The 12,250-nt window shown below is 38.9% G+C and overlaps 1 protein-coding gene across 2 annotated transcripts; it reads left to right on the top strand.

Annotated features, from left to right (window-relative positions):
- The first annotated feature begins 692 nt into the window (after nt 1–692).
- Nucleotides 693–12,014, top strand: ankrd10b (ankyrin repeat domain 10b). 2 transcript variants are annotated; one of them, XM_049728784.2, is made up of 6 exons: nt 695–1,044; nt 2,012–2,164; nt 2,746–2,837; nt 9,471–9,736; nt 10,262–10,363; nt 11,588–12,014. In XM_049728784.2, exons 1-6 carry the CDS (start codon nt 847–849, stop codon nt 11,767–11,769), a joined length of 993 nt encoding a protein of 330 aa, XP_049584741.1. In that variant the 5' UTR covers nt 695–846; the 3' UTR covers nt 11,770–12,014. The 2 variants fall into 2 exon arrangements, with proteins under 2 accessions (XP_049584740.1, XP_049584741.1); XM_049728783.2 differs by lacking the exon at nt 11,588–12,014 and having other exon boundaries at nt 693–1,044; nt 10,262–11,188.
- The last annotated feature ends 236 nt before the right edge of the window (nt 12,015–12,250 follow it).

The following is a 12,250-nucleotide window of genomic DNA, read 5'->3' as shown; positions in this document are numbered from 1 at the left end:
ACTAAAGGGTGCAAGGGGAAAATTCGGACTGTGGTTTTGCTTGGAGCAAAAAGGTGGACATCGATGCAGACTGATAAGATAACAATGCATTCGTGTGAGGGATCAATGGCCAAGGTCACGAACAGGATTCAAGAACATAAACTAGGATGATGAGACAACCACAAAAAAAGTATCGTTACCAACTTTAGTGCAATGACCTTTCAATGACCTTTAAGAACAATGTCCTCATTTTCCTGGTGAACAATGAATGAATCTTAATGACCAAATTTGGTTGGCGTCTATTGTTTGGCCCAGGCTCCAAATGAAGCCAAGTGCAACGGGGAAATGGATGGATGGATGGACAAGATCAAGTGCGTTTAAGATGTTCTTTTGTCCCATGGCATTGCTTCTAAAATCCTACTGATAACCTGGCCATGCAATAAAAACATTTCACTATGGTCAAGAGTGAGCTTGTTCTTGGTTGTGTGCTGCCATCTTGTGGCAAAATGAAAACAATCTACAGTGCTCCAACTGACGCAAGCATGACGGCGACCCAGAGAGTGGCGCTGTGGTTCACTTTTTCTAGCTACTATAAATTATCACCAGAAGAAGAAATACTCAATCCGGGATTTTTGTAAAATCCAGTCCGAGTCTTCCGGGTTCAGTCGGCGCCACTCCATGTGTCGTGGAAAATCTATGCCACGTTTCACATCTCTTTCGTAGTCTCTCAAGTTTCACTTCGGTAGTGTGCTTTGTGTTGTCAGGCAGAAAGACATACACACTAGACTACCGGGCCGGCGTAGGATCTTGTCGCACACTCGCATTTTTTTTCCTCCCAATTTTGTACATTTATCTGTTTTCCTAACAATGTCGGTGGTGTGTGATTCTGGATTCTCGAGTGAGGAGGTGTTAAACAGCCGCTTCCCTCTCCACCGGGCGTGCAGAGACGGAGATGTCGGCACCTTGTGCTCCTTGCTTCATACAACCGCGAACCCGGCTGACCTAACCGTGGAGGACACCTTCTACGGCTGGACGCCCATACACTGGGCAGCTCATTTCGGAAAGGTAGCTAGACACTTTGGAGAGTCGCCTTTATTTACATTTCTTTTCGTTTCTTTTGGGAGCGAACTTGGCGTCTTTCCCGAGCGCGCCAAGCTTTCTCGGCCATTTCCTGATGTTCGCTTCCTCGTCTGTAGCTTATGTGCAGTATAAGCCGCCATACTGGAAGCAGACAATGGTGCGCGGTTGCCGTTTGTTACACGCAAATAGATTTCATTTTTACTGGATTAATCTTAATGATCATTTTTGGGCATAGTCGCTTGTGGATTTTGGTTTTCACGAGTGTTCGGAGCGAAACCTACATAGGATTTAGCTAACTAAAAATGCCGTTAAGCCTCAATAACACGTATTACGTTCATACCCGTGTGGACATTTTTGCAAGTTTTAATACATCACAAGTAAATAATGACCGTTTTGAGGTAGTGTAGCTTGTGGTCTATAAATAAATTGTGTTCACGAAGGGCTTGTATTCATCCAGCTCATCGGGTCCCGGAATAGATTCAATAATTTAGCCTTATAATAACTAACAAAGATCCACTTTTGGCCTTAGGTTTTTCTACAATCATTGTTATAATAAAATATTCTGGGCTCAAGGATAATTCCACCTGCCGTTTGCAGGCAGAGGCTTCTCCAAACAGTTTACACAACTGTAGTTTTGTTTTTCAAAAGAGTGATATACACACATTAATCAGTACCTAGATGTTTCCACACCAACACTCGGACTGCAGCTGTTTGAGCTACCCTGTGTCGGACCGATTAAACATCTTCTAGGACAACCAAAACAGTCCCGTTGTGATAAATTCAATGATCTGCAAAGATCCGTTCATCATTTACTGTAAGAAAATTGAAGAGATGCCAAAAGCAAACAGCCCATTATGCAAATGAACTAGATGGGTGCACCAACCAGCTTTTTACCTCACCTGTCAGTGTCAACAATTAAATGAATAATTCTGAATTCTTTGTGTCTCCCCAGCTGGAGTGTGTGATGCGTCTGGTACAAGTGGGCTGCGGTGTCAACATTGTGACCTCCAAGTTTGCCCAGACACCAACTCACATTTCAGCATTTGGAGGCCATCCCCAATGCTTGTTATGGCTCCTACAAGCCGGCGCAGACATTAATAGACAGGTGAGTGATCAGATGAGTATGCGCACTAGACACTGGAACGATAATAGAGATAAAACTTCATTATGAATGTCGAAAAGCATTGCTGCCACAAGGGAGCCAATTGAAGGCACTAGTGTTTCTGCATGAGCTGCATGAGATGGTGGGATTATGGTTTTATGCACTGCTGCACTACTTGGAGAAATTAGATTAGTAGGTCACAATGACATAAACACGCCAATGTCAGCATGACACACAGAGTGCAGACTTTCATTTCGAATAACTGGTTGTTCTGTTTTGTGGGCTAACCAGACAACGTAAAGCGGAGGCTTCAATTCCTGTCTGCTAAACAGTTGTACTAGACTACACGCAGTTCGCATCGCCTGGTATTTCATCATGACTCATTCGTGGTGTGTGTTTCTTTCCCTTGAGCACACACTCCCTTTTTCCTCTGTCGCTCTTTCCCTCTCTGGAAAAAAAAAAAAGGAGAATTGGTGCACTGGTTCAAAATCTGAAAGGAGAAATGTCGAGGCGCTCACTCTTGTTCTATCGAGTCCAAACATGTGTTTCTATGTTTAACTGCGAGCTTCTCTGTTATCTCTCAGGACTATGTGGGCGAGACGCCCATCCACAAGGCTGCACGTGCGGGCAGTCTGGAGTGCATCAACGCTCTCCTAGTGCACGGAGCAAAAGCTGAGTAAGTCCTGTGGTCAATGTTGTGAACTCATCTCTTTTTTTTCCCCCCTCCTCCACCCTCTCTTTGTCTAAAACTCTGGACATGACGTCTTTACAAGGGCTTGCCACCAAAAGCTGAATTAGAGCAGCGATGACGTTCGCAGGGTAATCTTTAGGAAACATGCTCGTGGGAGGAATGAACCTGCTCTGTCTAAGATAGCTGCACATAGAGCGACGCGGATTAACGTGACTGTCTCAGGGAAATAAAATAGCACCTGGCACAGCACATCTACTGAACAGCAAACTCGTATCAGGTTTTGTGGTTCCATGTTCAAGCTGTCAAAATAATTGATTGATTCTTGGACACCGAATCGATTATTTCAATGAAATTAATCGACGACTATTTTAATAATTGAGTAATTGAGAGCCATTTTTTGTAACTTGAAATCGGCCAGAACCTGTGATTTCAGCCTTTCAACAGTAATTAATCTCCGATTTCAAAGTCCTTTACAAAAGTAAAAGCAGACTGATTATCGTTTGTGTTGAATCAAAACAAAACATTGGTTAACATCTGCTTTTGGAAAATAATGACTGAGCCATGTTTGAATCCGTTTTAAAATAGTTAGTGAGTACATTAATCTCTTTTGTGACGCATATATATTTTTTAAATCATTTAGAAATACCAAATAACTGTAAACAGTAATTTGGTAATATACAGTAATTAGGATTTTGTAATCCACTTCAATAGAAGATTACATTTTATCCAATTAATCTATAGAATAGTTGATTCTAAAAAAAAAAAAAAACAATTCCAACCAGTGGCTAACATTTGAAGCCGTATTCCTTATTTTACCGTTGATGGCAAAATGTTCAATTTGGTGGTTCGCCCTTGAAAAGGTGATTCATTTTGTTCATCTTTGAAATTGTTTATCATTGTGACAATTCTCATCAAATTGCTCCTTGTGTATCTAGCAAGATTACAGATTTACGATCGTTTTTATTTACCCTCAATTGACCCTGTATGATGTGAGCTAGCTATTACTGAAAGTTGATTATTAACCGATCCCAACGGGTTTGAGTTTAAACACCACCTTATTTGGTCACCTGGAACACAAGGACAGCTTGATGAAAATGTTGATTAACTGTTCTTAACTTAGTAGGTCGTGTTGCATGATATTTTTTATATCTAGTGTGTTTTTATTTAACATTTATTTTGGTTCATGTTTTACATACAGTTTTAACTATATGACCAAATGCACATTGCACTTCACTAAAAATGATTTTTTTTAAAAAATACCAAAGCTGCATTGCATTGTATGAAACTGCATAAAAAGGTAAAAAACAAGGGTCGACTCTTTGTAAGCGTAGATAAAATTGTTGGTACCCCTCTGTTAATGAAAGAAAAACTCAGAGCGGTCAGACTGAAATAATACTGAAATAATAAAAAAATAAAAATGTAATTCAATTAACCAGTGAAATTCAAACTGCTTTTGAATTGTGGTGAAACAGAATTATTTTAAAAAGAAATTTCTGAAACAGGCTGGAACAACAAAATGACAAACATTTTGCTGCACAACTTTCCTTCCATGGATGTTCTATAGGATTTAGATCAGGGCTCTTGTTTGGCAGTCTTTTCTGATACTGGACAGCACATTTCTCCCTAGAAGACCTTGCTAGTCTTGAGATTTCATTCTATCCTGCGCTGATTCAAGAGATCCTGTGACAGATGTAGCAAAGAACATAACGGGGCATTAAAATTTAAAGGTTTAAAGTTTAAATGGTAGTTTTTCAGGCTAATCCCATTTCCTGCAGTATTATGTTCTGTTTGCTTGGAATGTTCTTGTCACCTCTGACCCAAAATAGCAAGATCCTAAATAGCATATTTCCTGTTTATGTCCCTTCTAAAATTATATTTGACTTGCAGTTTCATACTTTGCAATGGGCTGTTGCTAATTGTTCCAATGCCATTTGACGTTGTCCTGAGGTCCAGAATTTCCGGGGAGCTTTCATGTGTGTATTATTTAGGTTGTTTAATGTATTGAACAAAAAAAACAACAACATATTCCTGTAAATGTGTTTGAGCAAAATATATTTCAAATCTTACATATTGTAACTGTTAAACAAACATTATTATTATTATTAGTAGTAGTATGATTATTATCATTATCATTATTATTATTAATATTGTTATATTATTATTATTCGTATTATGATATTGATATTGTTTATGTAGTGTTTGTAATGATAAAGAAAATGATTTGCTTTGATGAACAACACAGCAAAACCCTTCAGAGATTCAGTGGTAACTTAAAAAAAAATCACATTAAATTCGGATCTTCAAGTTTTCACCAAGCATTTTACTCTACATTGAGAAATATCTTTTCTTGCCACATGAAACCCCTGGTTGGTTTGGCTTCACCAAAATTAATACATGCTCTATTTCTTGTGATGTGCATTTGGTTATATTACCTGATGAGTAAATGTATAAGTGATAAAAATGTATTTTTTCCCCTTTAGATCACAGATTCTGTCTTTAGTCTCTACTATGAAGTTTATTATTTTAAGTCGAGGGAAATTTTGGGGGCGCATTTAAGAGGGAACCTAAGGCAAGCATTTTAGGTGGGAATGAGGCTCATGACAAACCAAATACTAAATATTATTGCACTTCTTAGATACACTACATACATCAAACATATTAAAGAAAACACGCTTAAGATAAAATAAAATGGTAAGTCGTTCTAGAACAACTAAGATACTGATCAAGCCAACCTGCTATTTGCAAAGAATTACGTCTACTTTGTATAAAAATGTTTTGCCTGTCAAAAGAGTCAGTCAGCATGTCAATTTACAAAATGCAGTTCCAGTTAAAAGTGGACATGCGATTTATAATAAACGATATTAAATATCACAAACAAAAGCATTTACCTTTTATTAGTTTGATTCAAACAGTGCCCACAGAAGAATTGATCATCTCCGCTTCTTTGGATGAATGTCAGTCTTAACATCTACTCAGATGTTGCTTTGTCTGTCCTGCGTTGTCGAGCCATCCTCTTGAACTCGCCGAAAGATGAAGTAAAAGCGTACACAAAAATAGAAAGACCACGTAATTGTTAGTGGAAGCCATTTTCACCCCTCTCTTTTCACACACTTAAAATGTCAGCCCTGTGTTTTGTTTTGTTCAGACAAATAATGTAAGTCATACCTTAAAATGTCATTTTTTGCCTTCTTGGGGATCAATAACAGACCCATTTCTGGTCCTGCTTTTTAGGCAGTAAATCCCTAATGTTAAAAAAAAAAAAGAATACATTTGTCGCGTACTTAAAGAATGGTAATGGATTTAAAACTTCTCATTTTTTTAACCTCGTCGCTGCTGAACCGATCTAAAAACTCAACATGCATCACATTACTTGGTGTCTAACTTTTTAACTTCATATTACTGATGACTCCCATGACCCCCTCCCTCCCTCCCTTTTTTTTTTTTTTCCTCCAAAGAGACTAATCTCTATATTTGAATTTGTCATGAGCCTCGGGAAGTGGAAAAGCAACCCGTTAGCAGGAGACAGGCTACTGTTAGGCAAGTTTGAAAACACAGAATATTAGAACAGCTGAGCGATTTAGGGTTGTTAGCGTTAGCGTTGCTAAGCGCCATGTACTCACCTATTAACTGTGTAACGGTAACAATCATCCTGTGCAATGGTTATTTATTTATTCACTGTTCTGTCACTGTGTCAAATATTTTAACGTCATGCCAAGAAATGTCTTAATTTTGTTATGTCACACTATTAACCTGATACAATATCCTGTAATCCTTTGTCACCTTTTCCTTCATGAAAGTGACAATAAGTGACAAAAAAAAAAAAAGACAAAAGTTTGCTCACCTGTTAAAACAGAACCGTCCATCTTAATTGTTTTGCAGCCATTGAGTTGGAAATGACTTGGTTTTTTCAAGTAATCCTAGAAAGGGGGAGAATAGACACTGCTGAGTCTGCCCCGTTCCCTGGGATAGCCGCACTGTTGTGGCATTGAGTGTTCTCACTATCGCTTCCTATCTACACACTGGCAAACTGTTGAGGTATTTCTTGCGGTGATTGGTTTTAATGCTAGGTTTTGATGTCAATGAATCACAACTGAAATTTTTTTTAGACCTGCATGCTTTGCTTATTTATTACCCATGATTGTTCTTGTATCTAGCTTTTGTCTTTATTTTTAGCTTATTTACTTTTATTCAATCTATGATTTGTTTTTGTCAACTAACCATTAGGAGCCCTTTATATGGACAGGTTTAATCACGTGAGTCCCATGTCAAAGCACTAGCATGACTTTAGGTTGCCTCTGGGAGGTTAGACGATTAGTTAGCGAAGACATACACTATGTACATAGGACTGAAAAGCAAAGCATACCAGGCATTCAAAAAGAATTAACGCTTCCCTTTTGAAACGAAGAAAATGGATCGATGCACACTAAAGATGTCACGTCTCACGAAAGGAATACGTCCTTCCGTTTTTTTTTTAATTATTTTATTTTAAATCCAGTTTTGATAGTTTTGTCTGCTGAAGCCGCAAGCATACTTTACCGGCATTTAAAGACTTTCAAATTTGATATATATTTGCCAAAAAATGTTATGCCTGATACTGAGCAATAAAGTAATTATATAAGACCATAATATGCTCATTTTTACTCTTGACAAGCAAAGGTTTACAACTATAACCTATTCAAGTAAACCAAGTATAAATTGGATCATTGATGAATTTACAGTAATTAGTGACTGAAGTCAACTTTTGGCAAAAAAATCTTTTCATTTTGTTTTTAATTTGGAAGTATGAATCTGATTGATAAATCAACAGAACAGCTCGAGTCCTTATAGGGAGTGCCTGAGCAGTGCTTTTAAGGTCATGCTGATGGAATTAGTGCTTGAAGGCCTTAGTTGGAAATGAGTGGAGATTTGAGCTGACGTCAGAACACACGTTATTGAACGGCTGCCCTGTCGCCCTTTTAAAGGGTCAGATGATGGTTTAATCCATGTTGTGGCTGTTTGGGCCTTTATACCACCGATACATAGTTTAAAAAAAAAAAAGTCATTATATAAAATAAAAAATGTATTCCTTGACGTGAGACAAGTACATTTACATGATCACAAATCTTCATACAAATGATCAGATTAGATAAATGTTTTGGAAGCGTTAATTTGAATTGGGGAGGCGGGTGATGTGCCACAAGTTATTGTGTGATTTTTTTGTTTTAATTATTATATTTCACAATGTAAAGATATTTAATGTGCACTACTTCTCTAAAGGTTTCTTATGACACAAAGATATGATGGAAATGGCTGGAAAGTTGTCACATTGTGGAAGTCGATGCCACTTGCTTACAGTAAAACTATACAACAGTTTGATTTTGAAAAAAAAAAAAAATCAATTTATCACAAATGAAATTGAAGAACTTCTGTGGGGTGATATAATTGCTCCATGAAAATGGTGCCTCTCGCGTAGGAGCTGCATCCTGGCACTTTTCCAGAACCTCCATTTAGTTGACAAAGACCTTTTTGTTTGCGCTGAGAACACATTACGCACTGTGATGACATTCACACAAACAAGTGCAGTATTGTTTTGTAAATGGAGAATTCCGTTCATTAATCTCGAAGCGACCCGGCCCTTAGCTGCATTTTGTTTTCTGCCAATTAAGGGAGCTTTCTCTTTGTCTGCAACTATATTCCATTGGCATTGGATAATTTTGGAATAACGACGGATATTGGTTTTACTGTCGAGTAACATCAATTCCACAATAGACGATGATCCAGCCCACAGCACTGCTTGTTTGATCTTTTCTGGCATTATGAAAGTCTGCTGCAAAGAGGCGCGATTAACACAAGTGTGAACAATGCACACACACACATACACAATCTCAGATGCACATGTTCTTCTGGGCAATCTTCAGACCAGACCTTGAAAGTTCTCGTATACTTGTCGCAAACACTTTAATTTCTTTTTAATGGACTTACCAAGAAGATATGTCTTTGATACTTGGCTCATCCTCGGGATGTTGGACTTAGTATCACGGAGCGATTTTGAAATCCACCCTTCTCGACTTTGGACTCATCATTCTCATCTTTAGCAACTATCATCTGTAGCATGTCTACGTTATGATACTTCACATGCTCTTCTCTTCTGGTGCACTCCATACTTGAATTCCTTGCACGCATTTGGACATGAAGGTGATCTTGTCCTTTTTCATATTAGCTTGTCTTTCATTTCGAGAGCATTGGTCAACAAGTCTTTTCTGGGTTCCACGACGCTTGATCATCCACTCTCATGTTGGATCATTTCAGGTAAACATTCCAATTTCCATTGTTTTAATCCCGTCTCTTGGCCAGCAGACTTCTTTTTCATCGGAATATTTGAAAACATTCAGTTCATTTAAACGATGATGCAAACGATCCAAAAAGGATCCATCATCTGTCATGACGACTAAGGCGATTTAATTCATCGTTGTACATGTCTGTGTGAGTGTTTGCTTGCTGAGTCTGTTGCTTTGTGCGTGCGTGTGTGTGTGGGTGGGTGTATGACAGAGAGAGCGAGTGTGTGTGTTATGTTTTCTTTTTGTGTTCAAGACAACTTGCACTAAGTCCCACTGACACCCAACGTTTCCCATTGTGCAGTGTAAGGAATGCCAGTGGGCTGACCGCCGCCGACCTGGCCCACGCGCAGGGCTTCCAGGAGTGTGCTGAGCTTCTCGCCAATGCCCAAAACTTTCAACAAAACATGGCTCAGTTCCATAACGGGGCCTTTCTTAATGGCTCCAGCCAGAATGGGGGCCACACACACCCCACTATCCAGAGCCGCAGCTTCTTCAAGGGCATACCCAACAGAAAGAGGTCATTCGATGGCCAGGAAATCAACGCGGTCAAGAAGGCAAGACCTAATGGTGAGTCCATTTTGTGCTACAATCTAAATATGTGTTTGGGCAGCGTAAGGGAAATCAAAATCGGGCCACTTTCAGGCTGAATCCAAAATTAATTTTTGTTTTTGTTTGCCCATGTGTTATTGATGCACTCTTTCGACACCCCTGTGGTTGTTTGTGTCTATTTTAGATGTTTGTACTTTAGGATCTTTTTTTAGTAAATGCTCTGCAGCAAACAGCAGAGGGTGCCATTGATCAAGTTACCAGTTGCTACATTCACGGGTAGGCTTAGAAATGGATATTCCTAAACGAAATCATGAATTTGCCCTCATAGGTAAAGGAAATGTTTGCAAGCCAATCTTTGCAAGAACATAAGGTAGTATCATGAGACAGAGTACCTGTTTTGGAAGTTATATTGCATGTTTATATAATTTGTACCCTACTGTAGCTAAAGAAGGTTAACTTTATTGTGTTACTTTTGTTTACTGAATTACTTCTAAATAACTTTATCCCCCTTACTGTTTTTTTTTTTTTTCTTTTTTCCCTTAGGCGCTGGCAATGCATTCGAACTGCAGAACGGCAACGGGCCTCTGGTTGGCGCTGGAGAGTCCCCTATGGAAAGCATGGAGTTGGCGTCTACTGTGAACTCAGGTGGGCCAGGACCCGTTTCATTGGGGCTGAATGGGCTTGCGCCAGCCAACGAGCCAGGGCCTATGGATCAGTGGGAGGACCAGGGGGGGCGGGCCACCTCCAGCCCCGCAGCTAAAGAGCTGGAGGTCTTCAATGTGGCATCCATGCAGACTCCTTGCCGTTGCACTAATTCGTACGCTTATTTGTAGAAAGGTCGCGAGTGTGTGTTGTGTGCGTGTATGTTGCCACACATTCTAATAGTCACATTTGTGTTGTATATATTTTGCTATTGTTAAACTGTGGCTTATGGCAATTGTTTGCATCTTACATGGATTAAGCAAAGTAGAAAGGTGTGTGTGTCGCAGTGTGCGTACGTTTTGCTACCCTCCTGTATACCTGATTTCGAACAAGATTTACAACTTACAACTTATTTTGCACATTTTTATAGGACATTGGCAGATAAAAATGGTTGTTCCCTGTCTCAGTTGTTAAACAGTGTAAAAAATAACACTGTCCTTGGTTATTAGTCTTAATGGCAATTTAAATGACTATTTGTTCACAACAGTCAACTAACAAATTTACTGTTGTATCCATTTTTGTTGTGGCTAAGGTGTTGAGAAAAGTTTAAAGGGAATTTTATAATCAGTTAGTTGGCCCAAGAAAGTTTGCATTTGTTTTTATTGTTTGCTAAGAAAACAAAGCCTTATTGCTTGAGCTGATTGTGGAAACAATTTGAATTGTTTCCTTATTGCATTTAAATTTGTTTGGGATTTTGTGTCAGTGTTGATCAGGTGTAGCTTTGTAATTAATGATGTTAAATCATTAAATGTTGGACAATTTTATAAACAGTTTTTCTTTTCTTTATTTCAGTAATTGAATCTATGTAAAACAAAAAGTGTTGACAACCTTTGCTCTGACTTGGAGCGCAGCGGTGGATTATATTTCGAAAAATTTGAACCTGCCAAAGCGGTATCTAGGAAACTAGTTCAGCGTGTCATGCAGCATGCACAAATCTGGTTGTGACCTATTTAGAGACAAGTCTGGGCTTATGATTTGCAAGATCACGTCAGCGTCTTTTACAATTTATTGATCACGGTACCACATGCCCGGTGTAACCTACATGTCAAAGTTTGCAGAGGACTTCAATGACCGAGTGGTTTTGAACAGGTCACCTCCAGAATTAGGTCTGCATTCACCAATGATTTATTTGCACATGCTCTTGATTGTTTGTCTTCTCCCTCCCAGTGTCAGTTGGCATTTCCTCACTTGGTCACTGTCAACCGCAGCTTCCCTTCGAGCGCGATTCCACTGCAGTCTACACGGGGTCACCCGAGAACAGCCAAGTGGAGCACCAGAAGTCTGTTAAAGCGGAGCAGTTGTATGACCACACCATCTTGAGCACCATGCTCCTCTACCATGGAGCCTAAATTTAGATGAACAACAAACTGTTAGCCTAACATTTCTTCATTTGCCTTAAAAGCCATTGAGCGTTGGGTTGCTAGTTAATGGAATCATTTCCTGTTGTGAAGGGCAGACCCAGTGTGGCAGTTTTCTTTCTTTGTGTATGTGACGCTTGGAGAAGTGGTTCCTGGTTTAAGTTTTTCACGCGATTGTTGTTTGTATATATTCCTTCATAAGTAAGCATCTTTATTAAAACACTGCCAACGTCCAACATGATTGAGTTTGTTTTGTATGAAAGTATTTGAGGCCACGCTGTAAAGGAAAATGATTTATAATTTAAAATTTGTACAGTATAAGACAAAAGCAGTAAATTCACAGTATTCAGTTTTCTAAATATTAGTCACTTTTTCCTTTGTATATTCTAGAAAAATTGCAACTTATTCCTCGTGATAATATCCTTTCAATATCTACATTTTATTTTGTCAAAAAATTATAACCATTTTTCTC

This window comes from Syngnathus scovelli, chromosome 8 (genome assembly GCF_024217435.2).
Source record: "Syngnathus scovelli strain Florida chromosome 8, RoL_Ssco_1.2, whole genome shotgun sequence".
Taxonomy (NCBI): domain Eukaryota; kingdom Metazoa; phylum Chordata; class Actinopteri; order Syngnathiformes; family Syngnathidae; genus Syngnathus; species Syngnathus scovelli.
The sequence above is the reverse complement of the archived record's forward strand: the minus strand, read 5'-3'. Positions and strand labels throughout refer to the sequence as shown.

What these genes read in the sequence shown, in the direction of transcription:
- ankrd10b (XM_049728783.2), top strand. Translation starts at nt 847, where the DNA reads ATGTCGGTGGTGTGTGATTCTGGATTCTCGAGTGAGGAGGTGTTAAAC. An exon ending in GGGCAGCTCATTTCGGAAAG is followed by an intron (nt 1,045 to 2,011) that starts GTAGCTAGACAC and finishes GTGTCTCCCCAG; the next exon opens with CTGGAGTGTGTGATGCGTCT. An exon ending in GTGCACGGAGCAAAAGCTGA is followed by an intron (nt 2,838 to 9,470) that starts GTAAGTCCTGTG and finishes CCCATTGTGCAG; the next exon opens with TGTAAGGAATGCCAGTGGGC.